The sequence below is a fragment of the Protopterus annectens genome, chromosome 7.part0 (genome assembly GCF_019279795.1).
Source record: "Protopterus annectens isolate FY-2018-M chromosome 7.part0, PAN1.0, whole genome shotgun sequence".
NCBI lineage: Eukaryota > Metazoa > Chordata > Ceratodontiformes > Protopteridae > Protopterus > Protopterus annectens.
Window position 1 is genome coordinate 1,982,825,072 of NC_056739.1, and position 25,417 is coordinate 1,982,850,488.

At 39.3% G+C, this 25,417-nt stretch overlaps 1 protein-coding gene across 1 annotated transcript in view; it reads left to right on the forward strand.

Moving 5' to 3' along the window:
* Positions 1-25,417, forward strand: part of LOC122807285 (cytosolic 10-formyltetrahydrofolate dehydrogenase) — a 586,928-nt gene that overhangs the window by 524,800 nt on the left and 36,711 nt on the right. The window contains exon 22 of the mRNA XM_044078406.1: positions 19,994-20,193. Coding sequence (XP_043934341.1) covers positions 19,994-20,193 — 200 coding nt within the window. The remainder of the gene's footprint in view (positions 1-19,993; positions 20,194-25,417) is intronic.

Sequence of the window (25,417 nt, forward strand, 5' to 3'; positions counted from 1 at the left end):
TTTCCTTCCCTCATTCCTTTCTCCGTTCCTTTCATCCTTCTTTCCTTTTAAATACCTTTCTTCAGCATACTTCACTGAATATGCGCTACATTCTTGACATACTGTTTAACGTCCACTTGATAACCAGCTTCAAATATTCCTAGTAGCTCTATTTTCCATCCTACCTCCCATATAGTCCTCTTCTAGATTTTTGTAGCTTAAGTTAAGTACTGTATAACTGTACTGAATTTTGCCTAGCGTACTGTGCAACTCTTTCTCATCCTTCTCTCAGTTAAGTTTTGCAGTCCTTCCTATGGTATCCACTCTTTTTCAGACATCATCAGCATCCATCACAGTTTCTCATCTTGTTGGTGTCACTCATGAAAACATGAAACTAAACTGTTTCACTAGCATTGATATTTATTGATCCATTTTAATAACTTCTGTCATTCAGAATAGACTACATGTACCAGTATCCTATACATTTGTTTACTAAACACGTTCTTATCCAGAATGTGTTGGATTTTGGAAGGATCCTTCTGTTTTTGCAGCTAACGTATCACAGTGGTGTATCATGCTAGTTTTAACTTCAGTTCAGTAAGCAAAAAAGTGAGAAGGTGGCTACTAAATGACAGTTGTAGGGGAATGTTGATGCAGCAGCTGTGACTGACATTTCAGTTTGGTTTTTGCTAACTTGCATCTCCTAGTGTGACAGCAATAAGATGTGAGGTAATACTACCTGAAGGCTATGTTTGCTTTCTCTGTTTCTTCTGCAGTCAGTTTCTAAGTAGTGTTGAAAATCACTGCTATCTGTTCAGAAAGCATTTTATTTATTTATTTATTTATTTATTTTACATTTGTTTACTGGGAAAGTCCTACTGGGATGAATACCCATTTTTATCGGAAGCCCGGGGAGAAAAGCTCCACATTTAACAAAACAATACATCAAATACATAAATTAGAATCTCCACATATGACAATACATAAAATACATATTTTGTTGTTACAGCTGACATGTAAAGGAAGAAACTGTTGCAGAAAAGAGGAAAATCCCAGGATGCAAAAAACTCCCTTACCAGCCTCAGTAAGAAGCTGAGATCCCTCATAAAATCCTCCAAAGCTAGTTATGAAAATAAAATTGCCAAAAATTCCAAAGACAACCACAAGGCATTCTTTTACTATGTCAAGAATCTAAATGGCAATGATCAGATCTGTTCTGAGCTACAACAGAATGGCATTAAATATACTGATCCCAAGGATATTGCCAATACCCTGGCAGATCAATTCAGTGCCAACTTCACCCCCCTCTCACCCCATAAACAGCCCATCTCAATACTGGAAGATTGCCAAATTCCAGTAATAACGGCCACACAGGTAAAAAACGCACTCTCTAAAGCTAAGAATACAGCATCCATGGGACCAGATGATATCCTGGGCTGTGTATTACATGAACTACAAAATGAACTGGCACCTCACCTAAGTGTCATGTTTAATCATAGCCTAACCTCAGGCTTCGTGCCACTGAGTGGCACACAGCTACAGTTATCCCACTCCACAAGGGGGAATCCACCTTGGTTCCCGGGAACTACCACCCCATCAGTCTGAGGAGTCTGATCTGCAAGGCCATGGAACGTTTTATCATGGAACTTATAAACAAAGACATTGGCAACCTTCAAACACTGGACCCCACCCAGTTTGGGTTCGTGAAGGGCCGATCTTGTCTTCTGAACCTGATTGACTTCTTCTAATCAGTCTCCAGAGCCGTGGACGAGGGTAAAGCGGTCCACACAGCCTATCTGGACCTCGCCAAGGCTTTTGACACCATCCCCACTCTCCAAAAACCACAAAAGGTGAAACAGAGAGCGAGCGGTCACAACGATAAAATTCCAAACTGTTTATTTAGCGCTTTCGTAGTAGGTCGATGCCTCTCCTTCTTCAGACAAAACCCAAACTAATTAAGCACCCTTATATAAAAGCAGTACTACAACAATAATTCAATTAAGGAATCAATAAACTTAAAAAATTCCCTTAAAGGAGCCTGACAGCCACCCTTCAGTATGGGCATATTGTACGGCAACACAAGCCCATACCAGGTCGACTTCATCACTAACCACATCTTAAATATATAAATATAAAAAGTAGTAACCATAAACCTAAAAAGGCAACAAAGTTGCATTTTAAACATAAAAACAGCAACACTCTACTAAAGTTATTAAAAACTATTTCGTAATAGTTGCAAATTAAAACAATGTTATTATAAACCCAGCAGCTAATAAACTGAATTGTGAAAAATTCATACTATCGGGCACCCAAATGGGTGTATATATACAAAAATATATTGTAAATAAATAAATAAATATATATAATTATACAAAAAATAAATAAATAGATAAACGTAACTTAAAAATCATGAAATAACCTACTTTACTTTAGAGACCCATACACAAACAGTGTTACTTACAACCAATGACACAAACCCCAAATTATGTACCAATAACCAAAGGACGCCAATTTCAACTTAGCACCACTATCTTCTAAGGGCAAGATGTTTAAGAATACGTTTCACTGAAGCATATTCATTTAACCGTGGATAAATGTGAGCTGCAGTTCTAATCTGCCAAAACAATTCTTCCATTTCCAGTTGTAAATGCCAGGGCCCCCTTCTCAAATCAATTCTTAAACATTTAAGCACAGAAAATTTAAAATAATGGTCAGGAAAAACCATAATATGCCTAGCTAAAGCATTAAATGTATCTTTCTCATTAATGGCATATTGGTGCTCATAAATGCGCTGCTTCAATTTCCTTTCAGTTTTACCTATATAAAAAGCAGCGCATTTTTCAAAGAAAGCTGAGTAGACCACCACTTTGGTCTCACAATTAAACCTACCATTAATTTTGAATATCTTATCTCTGATCTTAACTCTGGCATCTAAACTTACATGTTTACATTGTTGGCATGCCCCACAACGAGGCATGTCATAGTTCTTCCCATGGGTTCCATGTTTATTTGTCTCAAGAATTGATTTGAGGTTAGCTGCTTTTCTATAAGTAATTTGAGGTTTAGCCCCAAATAAACTAAACAGATGACTGTCCTCAATGATAAGAGCCCAGTTTTTATTTAGGATTTCCCTTATTTGATGGTGCTCCAAACTATATGTGCACAAAAAACTAGTCTTAAACATTTGTTCGCTATTCTTTATCCTAGAATGATGTTGAATACTTATTGCATCCACAATTTGGTTATTGTTGTTAAACAAAAGTGGTTTAAAGTGGCCTGTTTGGCGCTTGTGGATAACTTCAGAGGTAATATTAACTATCATATTTAACCGATAACCTCTGTTAGTAAACATAGACCCCAAATGTGTGCATTCATCTATGAAGTCACTTTCATCGGTAACCATCCTAGCTGCCCTTACCATCTGTCCCTTAACAACAGCTTTTTTCTGATGGTAAGAGTGACAGCTAGTGAAATGCAGGAAAGAATTGGAATAGGTAGGCTTTCTATATATGGTACTTTTATACCTGGAATTAGCCACATCCTTAACCAAATGAATATCCAAAAAATTTGTCATTCTCCTGCAATGTGTAAGTGAATTCAAAAAAATCAGTCATGAGGGAAATGCTGCTGATAAAAGTCAGAACTAAAGTGCTAGGCCCTTTCCAAATTAAGAACATGTCGTCTTGGTAACGAGTGTACCAAGCGACATTGTTCTGAAATAAGGCATTACTAAATAATAATTTCTTTTCCCAATATGCCATTATACAGTTAGCGAAACTTCCTCCACAGGGTGACCCCATTGCCACCCCTGTTTTCTGGAGGTATATTTGCCCATCGAAGACCATAAAGTTGTTAGTTAAAACTAATTCCAAAAGAGTTTCAACCAAATAGATAGTGTTGTGATCCATCTGCCTACATAACATAAGTTCTCTAATCCATTCCAAACCCAACTTCTGAGGTATCACAGTATATAGGTCCCTCACATCAATTGTGAGGAACCAATATTCTTGGTGGAATGGAATGTTATTTATGTTATTCAAAAAACTCCAGGAGTCTTTACAAATTTGGGACTCCTGTTCCACTAGTGGCCATAAAACACTATCTATATACTTGGCACAACCATATGTTATGGACCCACACCCATCTACAATAGGCCTAAAGGGAGGGTCATTAATCCTTTTGTGGATCTTGGGTGTGCCAAATAAGACTGGTAACTTAGGAGCAATCATGGTCAAATAATGATGTAGATCTATATCTATAGTGCCTTCTAGGAAGAGGTCATCCAAAATAGACTTGATTCTTTTATAAGCCATATTAACCTCATTCAAGCTGGCTACTACATATGCATCAGTATCGAGCTGTTTTCTCATATTTTCAACATAGATGTCATAATCCATAAACACCAGCCCACCCCCTTTATCAGGTTTCATCACTCTTATATTACATTCTCTTACTAGGTTCATAAATTCACGTTGGTTCCTAGTAATATTAATGTTAGGATACTTATTGCAAGCCTTATTGGCAGCAATAGCCCTTAGATCAATCTCGCACATCTTTTCAAATGTGTTTAAATTAGAATGTAAAGGCGGATTGAAGAGGCTTGAAACCTTAAGAGAGGTAGTAAGGGTAGACATCCCTCCCATAAGGGCATTCAGGTTCAGTTTATGGACAAACAATTTCATATCAATTATAGTCTTAACAGGGTCCATGGTAGTATCAGGAACAAAGGACAGGCCTTTAGAAAAAAAGTCAACCATTTCTTGGGTTACATTTAAGATGGTATAATTGTAAACCTTAAAATCCCCTTCTGTACTGGAAATTATTCTGGAATTATCAACACGGCGTAATGTCATCTCCTGCGTTGATTCCTCTTGTTCCTCGAATTCCCTTGATTCCTGTTGGTCCTCGGGTTCCCACATTGCATGTTCCAATTCCTTGGAAAACCCTGTTGATGACTTGTACTGGGGCGGCTGTTATTATTTGAAACATCTTGTTGTTGAGAACAAGAATTACTGCTATAAACATTATTGTTACTGTTATTGCTGTTGTTTTGGTTATTCAATCTCTCACTACGGCGAAGGGGCTGTGCTTCTTCAGTGTGGGTCTCAGGTTCTCCATTATGAGATATATCAAGGTCATCTTGTACAATCTCATTAGACCCTGAAGGGGCTTGATTGGAAATAGTAACCAAGGAGGTAGTAGGTGGACGAGGGTATGCTTTATTATTAGCATAATCATGCATGTCTCTTGCAATTTTCTTCTTCTTAAGCCCCAGCATTTTTGCTAAAGTGGCTTCAATGCTGGTAAAAATGCGAGCATACTCATATTTATAACGAAAAAATTCACAGTCAGTTTTAATACTGTGCTCTAATAATTCAATTTCCCCTTTTAAAATGTCAATTTCTGATTTATACTGATTAATGAGCAAAGTTATAAATTCAAAACCTTGCTTATCAAATAAGTTTACAAGTTCACGATGAAATGGTGACCCTTCTACCAAACCAACTGGGTAACACCATTGTCTTAAGCCCTTAGGGATAAGTTTCTTATCCAAACAGTCTTGCAAGTAGGCTATTTCTAGATGTAATTTTTTGCAACAAAACAGTTTATGATCAAATTCATTAATTAGACTAGTAATCTTACTTACTGCCAGTTCTTGTTCCAGAAAATTCGTAGCAGTAGCTCCATTACCAAAAAAGTTATTGTTATTAAGAAAGTTCCCAGTAGATGGAAAGGAACTTGATTCTATACCTTCGGAACTGTTCCTTCGATTTCCATTATTGTTCTGCTGGGAGCTTATCCCTTGTCCAGCCTGGATAGCATTAAGTGAAATACTTTGCCCAACTATAGAATTATTAGCTCCAACACCAGGAACTCCAGAAGAGGAAAAATGATTTTGTCCTGGTGGGATTTGCTGACTTACTTGGCCGCTAGAAGTCCTCCTTATAGCAGCAGTGTTGCCGAAAGATGGAAGGGAGTCCATCCTTTGAGTCAGGCTGTCAACCCGGCTCAATAAAACTTGAATTAGGGCCGTTAAATTCCCCATGGCATTCGCTTCTCCGGGGCCAACATTACTCGGCTCTTCTTGAGTGAAAAGTGAACCTTGAGGTGACGCTTCGGTCTCGTTCCCCATATAAAGAATGCAAAAACAACCAAGAAACAAAAAATAAACTTTCCAAAAACCACAAAAGGCGAAACAGAGAGCGAGCAGTCACAACGATAAAATTCCAAACTGTTTATTTAGCCCCCAATCTGGAATCATAGATAGACCTACTAAGCTGGGCATTAATCCCTACGTCACTCGATGGGTTGTCAACTGGCTTACTCACAGAACCCACACTGTAAAAGTAGCCGACTCCAAATCCAGCTCCAGACAAGTGACAAGTGGAGTACCTCAGGATTCAGTCCTGGGACCGCTCTTGTTTGGCATCTACTTCTCTGAAGTACAGGCTAACACTTAGGGACTCTGGCTAACAAAGTTCGCAGATGACTGCAAAATGGGAGCCATTATTGAATCCCCAAATGATGTGGCTACTCTACAAAAGGGCCTTACAGAAACAGATGCTTGGTGCCAGAGCCATGGGCTCAAGCTCAATGCCAAGAAATGTATACTTATCCCCTTTGGGAAAAAGCATGTCCCCATGAATTACCACATAGGTGGCAGTACACTAAACACCAAAAACACAGGTGGACAGTAGTCTCACCTTCGATAACCACATCGCCACAACAGTCAGGAAATCCTTCTATGTGGCACACCTCATCGCTAAGGACATTTCATCCAGAAAAAACAAGGTAATTGTCCCACTGTACTCATCCATCATTAGACCCATTATAGAATACAACACCCCGTTTGGTATGTATCTCTCAAGACATCTGCAACAACTGGAAAGACCGCAGAAATACCTCACTAAGAGAATCACAGGCCTAAAGCAGATGCCCTACGCTGACCGCCTTAAAAAATTCCAGCTATACTCTGCCGCATATCGTCTACTCAGAGGCGATCTCTGCTTAACATACAAGGCCATGTCAAACCCAGAGCTGTTGGACATGCTACACTTAAAGAAATCCCAATCCCTCAGAGCCACATGCTCCAGGGATCTAAACCTTGACATCACAGTAAACAAAACATGCTGGAGGGATTGGTTCCTGATCCAGAGACTCCCCAGACTCTGAAATAGACTGCCCATACATGTCAAGCAGAGCGCTTCTTTGGCTCTCTGCAAAAGGAACCTTGACAATTGGATGGGAGAAACGAAATTCACCCCGGGGATCACGTCAGTTGCCTTGCTAGACAGGGGTCCAGAGAAGTAAATAGTGTGGGAAGAAATAGCTAGGGAATTATTATGGCTAGGCTTGTATAGGCCCTAGGGCCGATAGCCTAGTAGCAACCTATGAACCTATATAGAATATGATCAGTGAATAGTTCTGTTTTGCAATGTAAGAACAGAGATAGTAGAAAATATACAATGTAAGCAGTGCATCAGGCTATCATAACAACTGAAAGAGTACATAAGGTGATTAATAGCAAGCAGGAAAAGTATACATGAATAAAGAAGAGCTAATTATTTTATTTTTATTTTTTTATTTTTTATTTCAACAAATGTAAAATAAAAAAATAAATAAAAGAGCTAAGATTTAAAGTAGTCAAGAGAGAAGGGTTTCCCCCATTTGCTGTCGTTACAGATGTATTATCTATACCCAGCTTCATCCACTGTGCTTTCAGTTTTGCATTCCATTCCCTTATCTGTTGAAGTTCTTTTTCAGAGCCTGCATATAATGACACATCATCTGCATATAGCAGCTTTGTTGATCTGTCTACCCGACCTGTTTGCTAATGTAGCCTATCACCAGTATGAACAGTGGGCTCAGAGCTGAACTCTGTTGCACACCCACTCCACTGGGAGAACCTTTTTGAGTTCAAACACTGTTCATAGTTGTGTTATTGGGTACTTGTACATAGCCTGTACTACGTCTACCAGTTTTCTTCGACTTCAAACCATAGAAGGATTGCCCAAATCAGCTTTTTTGAATACTTGTCATATGCTTTCTCCAAATCTAGGAATGCCCAGTTGAACTCTTTCCTCACCTGTAGGTTTTTCTCATCTGTCTGTCTCATTGCATATATCAGGTGGGTTGTTTTGCATCCTGGTCTGAATCCAAACTGCTGTAACAATCCTTAGTTCATGTTTGGCAGGTTAATTGGTTTTCGTCCAGACATCGCTCAACAGAGCTATATCAGGTAAGCCAAGCTGAACAACTGGTTCCAAGGCTGCTGGACTTTATGGCTGACACACAATGGCCAACAGAGGCACATAGACCCCTCCCACTGTTAGCATGGGTCCCTGGCATAGGTAAGATTCTCCACCCACTCATTGCCAAATACCCATGCCCATTTCTGGAGACATTAGTCAATATGACCAAATCATACAGAGCCAGTTTTTACACCATCATATGGCTGTGATCTGTGTTCTCCTGTTTAGAGGATACTGTGCACCTCCATTGATGTCCAGAACAGTTGGTCTAGCCACCATCTAGAGTCTGTGGTGCTACTCACAACTCCATTTTTGGGTGAGTTTGAGCCGAAAGCACCCAGCATGTTTTTGGAAGGTGGGAAGAACTCCCAAAGAGACACAGGGAGAATTTGCAAACTCCATACAAGCATTGACCAGATGCCGGCTTCAAACCATGTACTTTGTGCATGGGAGGCGAAGACCTTAACTGTCATACTGACTGTTTCTCTAATAGGCTTAACTGCTGCTGTTTATTTTAGGTTCTTTGGTGGGGGAGGGAGATAGGGCTGCATGGTGCTAACTATGCAGTGTTCCTTTCTGTATCTTTTTTTTTTTGTTATGCTGGAGTGGTTGTGATTCTGTAGTACTTTTTCCCGACAATGACTGTTATGGTGATTGTGTGACCAGTGATAGTGCCCAGATGTACAGAGCTTACAGAGAGAGTTGTGAGTAATCATTCTCAGAAATTCAGCTGCACATATGCTGCTAGTATACAGCTCAGCAAGCTCCTGCCTGGTGCCCTGCAAAGTTTTACAGCAGCAGAGAGACAAAATAGAGACTTTGGAGTGATTAAGTATCATTTTTCTGCATTTTCTTGCTGCCTTTAGCTAATTCCGCCTAAAACGCCGATTTTCTAGAGTTTCTGTGATTTAAAAAGCTTATTTCAGCTGTATATTGTACTTATTTTACTGCCTGCACTTTAACAAAGTAATTTTTGTGTTTAAATTACCTGTTTAACAGTTGTAGGCTGCACACTCAAGTGTGATAGCCATTTCTGTGCATTTCGTGTTTTTTTATTGTATCTGCATTATTTTCTGAAAAAGAAAACAAAAAAACAAAAAAATACTTGTTTTCCCACCTTTCTAAGCTAGTATAGTCCAGTTTTCAGGTTAGCGCTGAATTCAAGGCTGTGTTACACATTTCTGTGTTTGCCCATACCTTACTTGGATAGAAGGAAGTTTCTCTGTTCACTGTGAGAGAGGGAGCTTTGAGCAGCCTATCTGTCCCTGGAGGAGTGGTTTTAGCCCAGAAATTAGTAGTTTCTTAGCCATTTTGGGCTAATTTATATCACTTTCATTTCCCTGCTATAAAACCCACATTTGTGAGGTTTTTGCGCTAGTATACAGCTCAGCAAGCTCCTGCCTGGTGCCCTGCAGAGTTCTACAGCAGCAGAGAGACAAAAGAGAGACTTTGGAGTCATTAAGTATCATTTTTCTGCATTTTCTTGCTGCCTTTAGCTAATTCTGCCTAAAATGCCAATTTTCTAGAGTTTCTGTGATTTAAAAAGCTTGTTTCAGCTACATATTGTACTTATTTTACTGCCTGCACTTTAACAAAGTCGTTTTTGTGTTGAAATTACCTGTTTAACTATTGTAGGCTACATACTCAAGTGTGATAGCCATTTCTGTGCATTTAAAATGTTTTTTTGATTGCATCTGCTTTATTTTCTGAAAAAAAAAACAAAAAAAAAAAAACTTGTTTTCCCACCTTTCTAAGCTAGTATAGTTCAGTTTTTAGGTTAGTGCTGAATTCAGGGTTGTGTTACAAGTTTCTGTGTTTGCCATACCTTACTTGGATAGAAGGAAGTTTCTCTGTTCACTGTGAGAGAGGGAGCTTTGAGCAGCCTATCTGTCCCTGGAGGAGTGGTTTCAGCCCAGAAACTAGTAGTTTATTGGCCATTTTGGGCTAATTTCTATCTCTTTCGTTTCCCTGCTATATAACCTGCATTTGCACAGTTTTGCATGCTAGGCAGCTCCAGTTAGCTAGGGTATAACTATTCCCGGCTCCACAAAGTTTACTCTTCAATTTTTCCCTTGGAACTAGACAAACTTTCAACTTAAGCACTCAAACCGTTCACTTCTCATCCCGGCACTTGCTCAAAACTCATAGCAAGCACTAATAAAGTTTAGCACTAGACCCCCTCCTATAATGTAGAGAAGGACAAGGTTCTCTATAAGACCTTACCAGCCAATCAATAAAACAGTTCACTTTACCTATTCAGGCATGTCCAAACGGCAGTTTCAGGTGTACTCTCCGGTCCAGCTGGTGAATCTGGGCATTTTGAGGCAATGTTACAATTGCCTCATGTATACAGACAACCCTCTCCTCCTTCCACCAAACACTAATACATGCGAGAGATGCAATTATGCAGCCAAACTGGAGGCTAAGCTTTCTCAACCCAAGACTGGACCAGGCAATCAAGAGGACAAGGGAATTACTTGCATCACACCACCAGTTTCACATAGACCTATGAATCCAGCACTGGCAAAAAACACACATAAATACAGGAAAACATACTCGGAGGCTCTAAATAAACATCTGCAAAAGCAACAGAGACCTCCAAAGCAGACATTCAAGCAACCTCCACCCCCAACACAAACCATGAAACACATACTTCACAAACCAGTGTGCCACGCAATCACAGCCCTTAAGGCAAAATAACATACCCAACACAATAGTAATAGGTGACTCTATAGTCAGGCACACTGACGTCCCACTCACTAGGCTGAACAAGGAGAAGGTTACTGTTAGCTGCCTCTCAGGTGCCAGGATTCGCCACATAACACAAGCACTCAGGTCACTCCAGAACAAGTACAAATATGACTTTGTCATTGTCCATGTTGGTATGAATGACCTGAGCCGTACCTCCCTGGACTACATGAAAAGAGACATGGAGGAGTTCTCTGATCACGTAGCCCAGGCCGGTATGACCCTGACCCTGAGTAGCATCCTGCCCCCACAAAGAATGATACCACGTTATAGAGAAAAAAATTATCAATTTCAACAATTGGCTAAGCTTCTGGTGTCATTCAAAGCGGATCCAGTGTCTGTCAGCCTGGGATGACATGCTTGACAAGCCACACTGCTTCGCTAGAGATGGCTTGCACCTGTCACCTTTAGGCTTTCAAATACTGGCCAAGGCTCTTGCCACCCCCATAGTGCCTTTTTTAGGCAAGGCTCAAAAGACAAACCCACCACTGTAAATAGCACAAGTAACAAAACACTGAGGATAATGCTACTTAATACCAGAAGTTTAAACCTCAAAATGCACGCACTTGAGGCATTCCTCAGTATGGAGAAAATCGATATATGTGCAGTAAGAGAAACCTGGTTTAAGGCTCCAGAGAGCACCCCAGCACTAACAGGCTACAACTTATACCATACATTTCGGCCACAAAACCCGGACCGAAATACAAATGGCAGGGTGTATCCATATTCATCAAGGATACCCACACCTCCAGGTTAGTGGCACAGCATGATGCTTCAGAGATCATCCATGTGCAACTAACAACGAGCAAAGCTGCTTTTCAAATTATAGCTTGCTACAGATCACCCACCATGTCCCAGGACCCCCATCGGCATTCCTGGAAACACTGGGAAACATAAAGGTCCTACCAAACTCCCTGATATTGGGTGATTTCAATTACCCAAACATTAACTGAGAGAACTACTCAAGTACAAACTCCCTTGCCCAACATTTCCTAGAATTTATAAACTCAAATGCCCTGGATCAACTGGTCAACACCTCCACCAGAGGTGACAGCATATTGGACCTGGTCATCACCAACATGGGCAACCGGTGTTCCACACCAGAGGTCAACACCTCGCTTTTTAAATCTGACCATAAACTAATCACTTTGGATATCACATTCCGCCACACCCCCAGTCAAAGATACCACCGTGAAAAACTTTTCAAAAGCAAACTTCACATTACTTAAGACCAAGGTGGAAAGTTTCAAAGCCCCCATGCTAAAGGATAATGCTGTCCAAGCTGCAAAATCCTTTACTAATGCACTCATCGGGCACCTACAAGAATGCATAGATCGTGCTATCCCAAACAAAACCAAGACTCACTCCTCCAAGAAAAGGAAACCAGGCTAGTGGACCCCTGCCATAAACAAGCTATACAATAGAAGGAGAAAACTAGTACAGAAAAGAGTAAAATCCCAAGAAGGGAAGACATCCCTGATCAGTATCAGCAAGAAACTACGTTCCCCTCATAAAATCATCCGAGGCTAGCTTCGAAAGAAAAATTGCCATGGACTCCAAAGATAACCACAAGGCATTCTTTAGCTGTGTCAAAAATCTAAGTGGTAATTCTCAGATCTGCTCGGAGTTAGTGCAGAATGGCACAAAAATACACGTTCAGCGCAAACTTCACCCCCCTCTCACCCCCAAAAGGGCCCATAACTATACCAGAAGAATGTAGTGCCCCTGAAATCACAGACACTCAGGTTAAAACAGCCCTCTCCAAAGCCAAAAACAGAGCATAAATGGGACCGGACGGTGTCCCAGGCTGCGTCCTTCATGAGCTCAAAGATGAACTAACCCCTCACCTAAACACACTGTTTAAACTCAGCCTCTCCACAGGCTACGTGCCCACAGAGTGGTGCATAGCAACGGTTATTCCGCTCCACAAAGGTGGAGCCACAAGGGACCCCGGGATCTATCGCCCTATAAGCCTGACTAGCTTGTTCTGCAAAGCTATGGAGCATATCATCATGGATCTTGAGACATTGGGAACCTCCAAACACTGGACCCTACCCAGTTCGGCTTTGTTAAGGGCAGATCATGTCTCCTAAACGTGGTGGACTTCTTTGAGACAGTTACCAAGGCTATAGACGAGGGAAAGGTGGTCCACACAGCCTACCGAGACCTCGCAAAGGCCTTCGACACCATTCCCCACTCAGGCATTATAGACAAGCTCACCAGCCTGAACATAAACCCCTGTGTCATGAGATGGGTTGCCAACTGGCTCACGGACAGAACCCACATGGTAAGAGTTGAGGGAGCTAGGTCTGACTCTAAACCGGTTACAAGTGGCGTTCCCCAGGGCTCAGTCCTAGGACCCCTCCTGTTCAGCATATACTTCTCAGAGGTACAGGCAAGCACAGGAGGACTATGGCTGACCAAGTTCGCAGACGACTGCAAACTAGGGGCTATAATTGACTCTCCAGCTGACACAGGCATCCTCCAAAAGAGTCTCACTGAGACAGATACCTGGTGTCAAAACCATGGTCTCAAGCTAAATGCCAAAATGTGCATAGTCATCCCCTTTGGAAAAAACAAAGTACCCACAAGCTACAACATAGGTGGTAGCCCCCTAAATACAGAAGATGTAATAAGGTATCTGGGGACCCAAGTAGATAGTAACCTCTCCTTTGGTAATCACATTGCCAAAGTGATTAGAAAATCCTTCTATGTGGCCCACCAAATCACAAAAGGGTTTGCATCCAGATCGAAAGAGGTCATTGGGCCCCTCTACGCATCACTCATCAGACCCATCATAAAGTACAATGCCCCATTTGGGATGTACCTTACAAGACACCTGCAACAACTGGAAAGACCAGAGAAGTACCTCACCAAGAGGATCACTGGCCTCAAGCAGATGCCCTATGTAGCTCGACTGAAGAAACTCCAGCTGTACTCGGTTACATACCGCCTACTCAGAGGTGATCTCTGCCTGACATACAAGACCATGTGCAACCCAGAATTGATGGCCATGCTCCAACTAAAGAAAACCATATCCCCTCGAGCCACACGCTGCAGGGATCTAAACCTCACCACAACAGTAAATAGGACGTGCTGGAGGGATAGATTCCTGTCCCAGAGACTTCCCGTGCTCTGTAACAAGATTCCAATCTACATTAGGCAGAGCTCCTCGCTAACCCTCTTCAAGAGAAACCTTGATGAGTGGATGGGAAACAGAAAGTTTACCCCGGGGATCACTTCAGTGGCTCTGCTGGACAGAGGCACAGGGAACTAATCTAAGGGGGCGGCGAAAGCCAACACATTCCGGCTGGGCTTATAAATGCCTTCGGGCAGATAGCCTAGTACATAGCTATGAACCTGCCTATGAACCTATGCTTGTTGTACAGGATAGGCAGTCAGCATGCCTCCTTTTGCAGCCATATTTTTATTCCTGGTGATTTCAGCAGGTCTTGGATGATGCTCTGATGCACGTTATCCACACTATCATGCTCTGTTTGGATTTGCTGGAATAGGTCCCTTAGGAATAAATGCCTCTTGAACATCAGCATGCAGTCTTCCACGTCAGTCATTGATTATATCCATAGTATGATGCAGCCCCATGTGCCTAAGGACTATCACATACCACAGTGATGGAGAATATGTTTGAGGAGTATGTCATTTCTCTGATTGTATCTTGCCAACATGTTTAGGTTTACCCAGTATGTATTTATTCCCTCTCATATGAGTCACAGATGGGGCTATGACTTTAGGAATTGTGTCTATTAGATGGCTGACTGCAGCAGGGATTTCCTGTGGAGATAAAGCCAGGGCTGCAAGCTGCTTCAGCTTGAATCTGAATCAAATGTTGATAGGAGGTTACTAGGCTAATTGCCCTAGGGCCTTAACATGTCTAGCCATGTAATACCCTTGTTCCCTAGTTGACCATGGTTAGATGGTCATTGTTAGCAAAGCGAATCAGTGATTAGCACTGAATGCCCCTGTCCATGATGGACAGGGTTTATATTAGATAAATGAAAGTTTACCTTAGCGAACGCTCTAATAATCGAAAATCCCTTTTTGTGAGATTGCGGTACAGCGAAGATGGGAATATTTGCCGTTTGCTCACTGTAGTGCGATCTCAGAGTTGGTATATATATATTTAGCAGGGGTGTGGGGCGCTGCCCCCCACAATAGTGAGTTTGAGGTCTGGGATTTTCGATTATTAGAGCGTTCACTAAGGGAAACTTTCATTTATCTAATATAGACCCGATGGACATAGGTGCCAACCTTGGGGTGAATTTGCAGTCTCCCATCCAGTTGTCAAGGTTGCACTTAAATAGGGACATTGAGGTGCTCTGCTTTATGTGAAGTGGGAGCTTGTTCCAGAGGATCGGTAATCTCTAGGAGACATATCTATCTCTCAACAAATATTAAAATGGTGTATATCTGAAAACATTATTTCATTAGCTTACTGGTTTGTTTGTTTGTTTGTTAATTGGGATAGGAACCAGTTGATAGGGCCTTTTTTCTGTAACCTGGAACAGTTTAGGCAGAAGATAAATAAAGGCACATTGCAAGGCACTCAGTAACATCTTAGAGTGTGTAAAAACATGAAAGAAAAACACTCACTGTGTTAAGTACAATAATGGCCTAAAATTCTTTCTTACTGAATTGTTGTTACATCAGAAGTGAACTATTTTATATATTTCTTCATAAAATATGTATTTTTATTTAAAACATACATAGATAGCACATCATAGATTAGAGCAACTGAAATGGTACATCGAAACCAATATGGGTAGAATATCATTCCTAGGTGTCTTTTGGAGCTGAAAATGGGTGTATGATGGAATATTCACAACCACATTTAGGGATGTTGAAAACTATGTGATGTAAGATTTGATGAAATGTGATTTGCTGAACCTTTCAGATATCAAACGAACCTCCCAACTTAAATTTGTGTTCGATAGAGGTAGATGCTACATGTTTAGACAGTGCATTTTTCTCTGAATTTATCCTGATGTTATAGAGATGCTCCCTTACTCTATCTCTAAGCCGTCTATCTGTCTTGCCCACATAAAAAGCTGGGCATAACTGGCACGTGGCTAAATATACCACGTGTGTAGTTTCACAGTCTGCCTCACAGTAGAATTTAAACAATTCTTGGGTTACTGGGTGTATGAACGTTGCTGATTCATCTATAGTGTCACAAAATTTACATCTTCCACATGGTCTAGTATTAACTGACTCTTTCTTGCTATTATTCTTATAATTAACTCTATTTGGGCCTCATAACATTCTGTATAGATTCAACTTATTTTTGTAGATGAATTTGGGCTCCTTTCCTACCACTTCTGAGATGGCAGTATCCACCTGTAGGAGTTCCCAATACTTACTATATGCGTCCCTAATTTCATCTACATCTTGTGTATAGTATATGCCTACTTTCATATTTCCAGGGTTACCACTATTTCTTTCTGCACCATTTGCCACTATTTGGCTCTGATCAGCAAAAAATGGATATGCTCTCCCTTTTCTTAACTCCTCGAGGTCAACAAGGGCTTCATCTATCTCTCGTGTTTTGTAAGATCTCTGAGCAAATTGTTGTTTTAATTTCTTAATTTCTTGATTATACCCTATATCAGTTGAGTTCAATCTTGACATACGCATAGCCTGCCCCCTAACCACATTTTTAAAAATGTAATTAGGGTGCATGCTGGACCTGTGCAAGTATGAACTCCTATGACATGCCTTGCGATGAACTCCAGTGTTTAAATACCCGTCCATTATTTTCTCAACAAATACATCTAAATATGATATATACTCCTGAGATGCCGTCATTGTAAATTTTAAAAATCCAGTTAATGAATTAATCTCTTCAACAAATATTTTTAACTGTTCATGGTCCAATTTCCAAATGAGGAACAAATCATCCACAAACCGAACATAAAATGCAACATATTTTTGATAAGATTCCAAACCAAATAAATGTTTGTTTTCCCAATTAGCCATTACAAGGGTGGCGTAGCTATTCGCGCATGATGTGCCCATAGCTACGCCATCCTTCTGAATATACATTTTTTGCTTAAACGTAAAAACATTATTATTTAGTATCATATTCATCAAATAGCATATACTTTCGGTTTGTGATATAGTATAAGTATCAGCTTGTAATAAGCATTGACGTATACTTTCAATTCCTGCTATATTGGGAATATTGGTAAATAGCGATACTACATCCAAAGTGACCAACCAATAGTTCGGTACTGTAGTTTCTTTTTCCATAAAGTCATATAACATGGTTAAAAATTGTTTAGTATCTTTGAGTATATATATATATATTTCTCAACCACTGGTCTAAGTTTAGATTCTACATATAATGATAGGGGTTCCGTAACCCATCCCCTACTGGATACAATAGGTCTCATAGGTGGTTCAGTCGAATTTTTATGGATTTTTGGGACCCCTTGTATACATGGTATTTTAGGCTCTTCTACTTGACAAAATTCATATAGTTCTTGACATATCCGTCCCTCTAAATATAAATACTGCATATACTTAGAGGTATTATTAATAATTAAATCAACTTCTATCGTGCTAATATCTGTATAATATTTATTATCACTTAGCATCAAATTCATACTATAGATATATTTATCCATATCCATAATGACAGTAGGCCCTCCCTTATCAGCGGGCCTAATCATTATGTCTGGGTTATTTTTTAATTGCTCTAATATTTTTCGGGCTTTATAAGTCAAATTTCCTTTTTTCATTCTGTTCTTATTAGATTTTTGTTTACTACTTCTATGTAATTCTTCTTCTACCAACTTTGAATATGCTTCCAATAGAGGATGTAACTGGGGTACGAAAGTACTAGGCTTTCTTAATGTACAGTCATTTACCATTCCTGGTGTTCCTCCTAGACTTATTTTTAATTGAACATTCCTTACAAATAACTTTAAATCAGTTATAGTTTCTGTTATATCACTTTTGGTCGTTGGTATAAAAGTTAACCCTTTTTCAAGTATTTCTTTTTCCTCTGGTGTCAATGTTTTACTTGATATATTCCATATTAATGAATGACATTCTTGGTCCACATCTTTTTTATCGTGGGCCCCACTTGTTCTATGTCTGTATACCTTCTCTTTTGTCTTCCCCGACTCACTGACCTGTCCCTGCCCCCTCCCTTCCATTTCTCTCCTATAGGGAAAGGGGTCATTTCAGTGGTATATACGGTATTAAAATTTATAATTTTCCTCCTAACTACTGCATCTATTTTATTTTGTTCCAATCCATTTATCATAGTTGTTTCTGTTCTAACTACTTGGACATTTTCATCTCCGTTTTCACTATCTCCAACTTCTTTATTATCTGAGTAAGTATCTCTGTGTTCACAGTGTACATCTGCTACCACAGTTACTAGATTATGATTGGTGGTCACTGCATTACACGAGATACCACTAACTTCTTTATTGATGTTTACATCTACAGTAGTACTATTCTTATCTATATTCAAATTGTCTTGTTTCGAGGATACATCTATATTTTCATTTTTTCTTTCCATGTTTGTACCCCTTTTATCATTTATTTTCTTAAAGGTATTAACATTAACCATTTTCTCCTCCCTGGGCCAAGTAAAGACCTGGCCCCTTGCAAAATCTCTGGTGTCTCTATTTATTTTATTCTGTTTTTGTTCCAACAACTTTTTCTCAAATAAATAGACATTGTCCAATAATTTTTCAACACTTTTATCTATAAGTTGTTTAGGGAACATAGAGTAAATACTTTTCTGCTGTTCCATTACTTGTTCCCTAAGTGCTCTTTCTTCAGGTAGGAAGTAGTTATTCAATAATGTCAGATGTTGTATACTCGTATCAATGTTAATTTTCTGCCATTGGTACAATAGTTCAGGATATTTAGTGCCTGTAGTTGGCATTTTTCATATGCAAAGTCCCCTAGGTATAATTTGACGTTCCATACAAACTTCAAAGTGTTGCCTTTGAAGTTGAAGGCGTTTGAGCTTTACAAAGTCCATTTCCATCTGGTGCAACAACGTAGATAGTCCTTTCGTATTTGCTCCCTTATTAATCTCTTCTTCCATCGCAACATCTCTGACATCATATGTTTTTAACGGATTTTCTTTCCCTTCTACATAACTGTGAAATCTAGTTAAATTGTCCATACTATTTCCCGGTACATATGGGAGTTCTACTTGTATTTCTTCGATTTCTGCCATTATTAAAACAGCCAATAGAAAGATAAATGAAGTAATAAAAATGTAAATGTAAATATTGGCTGTTTAAATGCGCTCCTTTGAAAGCAAAGTAATTAAATAAAAGTAAAAAGGAGAGCGTAAGGCAGATTAGATTTCAGCGTGTTACAACTGTTTCACAGATCTGGATATATCATCCGTACGCCAAAGGCAAAAAAGTTTCTAAAAGTTACCAGTTAAACTAAAAGTTTTCAAGCATTACCAGCTCTTCCAAGCAGATTTTTGTGACGTTAATTATACTATAAATTCATTTGAAATGTATATCAGTTATAAGTGGCCTGATGAAGCCTACGGGTGAAAGCGCTTGCCAATCTGTTGTATTTTAAATAAATATAAGGTTCTTGGAATACTATCTTGGTCGATCCGTTTTTTGCTGGTGAAACAAGGTGAAACGAACGTTGCTGTTTTCAAATAAGGGATTTATTGGCCGAGAAGTGGAACTAGTTTGGAATTATAAGATGCTGTTAAGCTGGTAATGCTTAAACATTTTAGTTAAGCTGGTAACGCTTGAAAAAATCTGCTTGGAAGAGCTGGTAATGCTTGAAAACTTTTAGTTTAACTGGTAACTTTTAGAAACTTTTTTGCCTTTGGCGTACGGATGATATATCCAGAACTGTGAAACAGTTGTAACACGCTGAAATCTAATCTGCCTTACGCTCTCCTTTTTACTTTTATTTATAAATAAGTAACATGCATATATTTGTTATACTTTGTGAAATACTAAGATGTAATGTTTGCTTTGTGTATTTGTTCGCAGTGATGTTGATGGTGTACTGAAGCGGGCCAACAACACGGAATATGGACTTGCATCTGGTGTTTTTACCCGTGATATAAATAAGGCTATGTATGTCAGTGAGAAACTACAAGCAGGAACTGTCTTTGTCAACACCTACAACAAAACTGATGTAGCAGCCCCTTTTGGAGGTTTCAAACAATCAGGATTTGGAAAAGATCTAGGTAAGGCATTATAAGAAATAAACTGTGTACTCTTTGATTTCTTTGTGTATAATTTATTGTAGGGTGTGCATCACTGATGCAGAATACTGCCTGTTCTGTTGTTCCATACATTAACTTATATTCATGTGTCCAGCTGCTTTGAGTAGTAATTAAAGCAGCTATTGCTCACAGTGGTTCCTTGTATTTCTTTTCTGTTATTTGGAGCATAGATGCAGCTTAGCTCAGACATAAGCTGATGGCTGGTCTGGTTCCATCACAGCAGCTTTTCAAGGGAAACAAAAAGAACATAAAATGACACAGCTGACATGATGAAAGCATTGTTGTTGTTGTTGTTGAGTCTTTCGGCTTTTCCCGGTTAGGGGTCACCACAGCGGATTTCCGGTCCGCTAATGATTGGTAGTTGATTTTTACGTGCCGAGTTACCAGCCTTTACATGTTGAAAGCATTGTACTTCCACAGAAATAGAAGGTGGTTGCATGAATAAAGTATACGCAAGGAAGCAAGGCCATTATAGAAGTACTTATGTGTAACAAAAGGCCAATCATTAATTATTGGAAATGGATTATATAGAGTGATTTTTGTTAGTACTGACAGTTGATTTTAAGACAGCACTTGTGCATTTTATGAAGGTGTAAATTGCAGAAAGTAATATACAAGGTGAATTCTTTAATGTAATTTATGCACATGAAAGATTTATACAAGGTAATTTTAAAGACACTGTTTACCGATCTTGAGATATTTCTGCATTAACAGTTTACGTAAATCCACATAAGTAACCTTTTACACAATGAGGCTATGTACTAGTTATACAAGCTCATATTTTATTTAGAATTGTTTCTAGATGCAAGAAATTTATCAAAAGGGGCAGTATTTCATTGTGTAACAGAAAAGCAGTTATTGGCTGTAGATAGTGTTTCTTTTATACAGAAATAGTTAGCTAAAGGAAATGCATTTTACCTTACAACATAAGATGGTAGCTACTCACAGTAAACAAAAATGAATTATCCAAAGTGAATTTTGACTAAAAGAAAAAATGAAGTGCCTGCAGTTATGAACAACAACAAACATAATTCTAGGTTCTTGATGAAGGTGTGAGGACTGCAGAAAGATAAATATATTTACTTGGTCTTGAACTTGGGGTATTATGGACTATTTTCCTTACTCCAGGGTACAGTGATGTTGGAATTTGTATATCTAAGTAGCAGGAGTTGGTGGTGCACAGCCTCCTACATGGGGGGGGATGCAGGAAAACATGCTTTAATGCAAGATTCCGTACATTTGTTTGTTTGACATACTATTTTTCATAGTTGTGGGATTCACTTTTATGGGTACTGGACTTCCAGTAGGGAGTTGACAAGTCCTTATTTTTCTAAGGAAGCAGTTTATGATTTTGGGGCAGGATGATTTTTGTACAGTGATTGTGATATGAGAAATAATTAATGTAGACAGACTGGTGGTGTACATGTGGTATATGCATGTATTGACTGTCATAAAAAGCATTTTAGATTGGTTGTTAACATAAGAAGGAAAACTACAGTGTAATGATTACTATGAAAGGTATTTTACAGAGTGACTATTGGCATAAAACAGGACTGCAGATTCACTCCTGTTCAAAGTGACCTTTGAACACTGTAAAGTACAACAGTCCTTGTAATGTATAGGTCCTAAAGTGAAAACAGCCACAACGTGGCAGGCAATGTTGGGGAGCTGACTGTTTTTGATGCTACTCTGCAGAGATGATCAGCTTACATTTAAAGATTGGAACAGACTGTGAAATGAATGGCACTGATAATAACAAAAATAGCTTTTTACTGCATATTGTAATAGGTATCAAAACAAAAATGGGCATTAAACCGTTTATTAACACCAGATATGCTTAAGAAAACAATTCCAGGACATTTTTCAGACTTAATGAAAGTTTGAGCCTAGAGACTTTGCATAAATTTGAGGATAACCAGTATTTATTTTTTAACATTTCAGATTACATAAGCAAAATTAGTTTATAAATCTTTGTATTTCAGTGCATGTGGCAGAGCTACACAGGCTAGAATATTAACGGTCTGAAGGTGGGATTTTCTTTACTGAAATATGTTTTGAGTGGATTATATTTTGAAAACATTCAGAAAAACTGTAACATAATATGTTATCTTAGCTTTAGAGTACAACTTTCTGCTTTTTGCTCCCTGCCTTTTCTGACTCTGTATTATGCCTTCTTTCATACTTGCATTATGGCAAAAATTGCCAAGTATTCTAGATAAAAAGTCCTTCAAGTCATTCATTATATAATATTTAAAAATCATTGTATTTTTTTTGGGTTCTTTACAATTTAGAACATAAGACACATGTTGCCTTGGGGGGGGGGGGGGGGGGGGGCTAGCTTCCAGGCAGAGCTGCATGATAATGCAGCAGTCCATTTGAGCAAATACAAATTAGTCATGTCCTCTCCCTTGGAAATGTATGAGGTTTCCAATTTGGTCAGCCAAGTGATTCAGGGAATCACTCAAACATGAAAAAATTCACTGATGCAGTAAAAAGTGACAATCATAAAATGCAAGACATCATCCATTCACTTTTGTGGTATTATTAGGATGGTGTATTGGTGCAGCGGTAGCACTGTTACCTCACAGCAAGAAGTTCTATGGTTTGATTCTTGGCTGGGGTGCCGTTTGTGTGGGTTTCCTCCGGGTGCTCTGGTTTCCTACCACGTCACAAAGACATGCTCCTGGAGTGTTTCTCCCTGGGCCTCCGCTGAAAATTGGCTTCGTTCAAGTCATACTTTCCTGGTAAACAAATGTTAAATAAATTATCTAAGGTGCAGGTAATTTCATACTAGACCTGGGGGGGTGGGCTAGAGTATGTGTGTATACCTGTGATTTTTTTTGTCTGTAGGGGTGTAAATAAAGCTGCATGAATATGTGCATCAAACTGGATGGTCACACTAGGGGATAGGGAATTGAGTCTGAATGTTCAAATTTGTGGGAGTCTGTCTGGGGCTGAATGGATTAGTATTTTCATAACAGTGACTGTGGAGAGGTTATTTTATTTATTTATTTTGCTAGTTATTTTGCTTTTCTTTACTGGGTTTGTCAAACTAGGTTTAGTCAAAAAACCCTTTTTAGCAGAGGCTTGGGGAGAAACCCTCCAACAAATTGGCAAACATTTTTAAACATACATTCAGTAATATACTTGAACAGGCATTAAATAATTTACATTAACAACTACACATACATTTGCTAACTAGATTACATTAATAAGAAAAAAGAGGCAACTATTACAGTGCAAACTTTACATATGCATATCAGATGTTGAACACTGAACATTTCAAAAGTTATATCGATAGGTTTGTCAGCTAGATAATAGATCATGTGATTAGTGCATAGAAATTCTAACAAATGGAAGTGCGGAAGGAACTATATAGGGTAGAAAATGCTAATATTATAGTTAATAGGTGGGGTGTAAAGCAGGTAAAGAAACAATTATATGTGGCTATCATAAAGTGATAAAATAAAAGTGATAAAATGTGAGGCCTACAGCACTTCTTGAGTTACAAGAGCTGGGAATCTTACTCAAACATGGAACAAAATATCTGGTGCGTACAGAATCAACATTACTGGATCATAGTAAGAGAAGAAAACACAAGAGGTGTGAGAGAACACGCAAAAGAGTATCTAGGGCTGGAATCACTGCAAGGCTAAAAGCAAATCCCTGCAGGCCTGCACTCCCATCCATTCTGCTGGCAAATGCTTGATCATTGGAAAGCAATATGGACTATTTAAGGCTAGAATTATCTACTCAGAATAAGGTGAGGAAATGCTGTGTGCTTATTTTTACTGAAACTTGGCTAAACTCTAACATTAATGACAGTGTAGTCCATGTGTAGGGGCTATCACTTTTTAGAGCAGACAGAATACATTCTCTCAGTGGTAAGTCCAGAGGGGGAGGGGTCTGCATATACATCAGTTAGGGTTGCCAGCTTTCTTTGTGGCTAAAACTGGACTAAGGTCACACCCCTCGCATCACCCAATAACTCCACCCATTCCCACCCCCTCTCCCGTCATGTTCCGTCCATTTTGTGACATCACTGTGACATCAGCTGATGGGAATGCCCTCTTTTTCTGTTCCGGATGCCTGCTTTCAGCCAATTTACTATGCTTTTCTGTAAAAAAGCATAGTAAATCAGCCAATGATGCATCACTAATGGGATGTTATTCAGTCACAACTATGCATACTCCCTAAACCCAAACTCCCAATAACATTCTAAACCTAAAATCTGTTTCCCTTCCCTAAACCTAAATTCCACCAGTCATGGGCAGGGTTTGGCTAATGTGCATCCTTCCATGTCCTGCTTTCTGCACACATCTGTATAGTCAATGACTGGCGGTCGACTGACATTTGATTCACTGACCTGGCCTTGCCTGACACTTCATCCAGTTGATTTGCCTGGCAAAGTAAATGCATGGCTGTGGCCACTTTCCTCCACAAAAGTCCATTGTGTGAGCATTAAGTAAATAGCAGCTTGATCAGTTTAATATTAGGGTGACACCTCCATACAACCAAAACAGAAACAACTGAGAAGGTCTGGCTAATAATTGGTAAGTGGCCACATGAAACCAGCAGTACAAGTGGAAATAACTGCAGTCCAGTCACTTCCTCAAAGTATCACTTGTCTGACTTTCATTTGGTGTTAACATGCAGGGGCATGGCTCTTAACGAATATTTTGGTCTGTTCCTCAGGGACAAATTAAAAAATAATCAGGGCAATCAGGAGCACTTTTAAAATTATTAGTACTATTAACTCGAGACATTGACAGAATAAGAGAATATGAATTAATATCCATTTTCTGAAATAAAAGAAAGTCTTAACTATAATTATTGTCATTATTTCTTATGTACAATTCTCCACCTTTTCTCCAATCATCACCAGTTTTAGGGGGATTAAAAGGGAAATAAAATTTGACTCAGGGACAGTTTATGAGCAGGGGAGAAAGGAACATTATCATCAAAACAAGTCTCATGACATTGTGGCAAATCATGAAGACACAGTAATCAGACTGCACAGGTGTTCAGGCTACCGGCAAGTGGCACACACAAAATACTAAGCCCACAGTACCAATCGCAGCCGAGCTTCTTCTATTTACTAAAATTACAAAAAGAACTCCACTCATCAAGTGTTCTGCTTCTATCCGTTCAACAAAAGTCAACCTCCCACCCCTAACAACTTCGA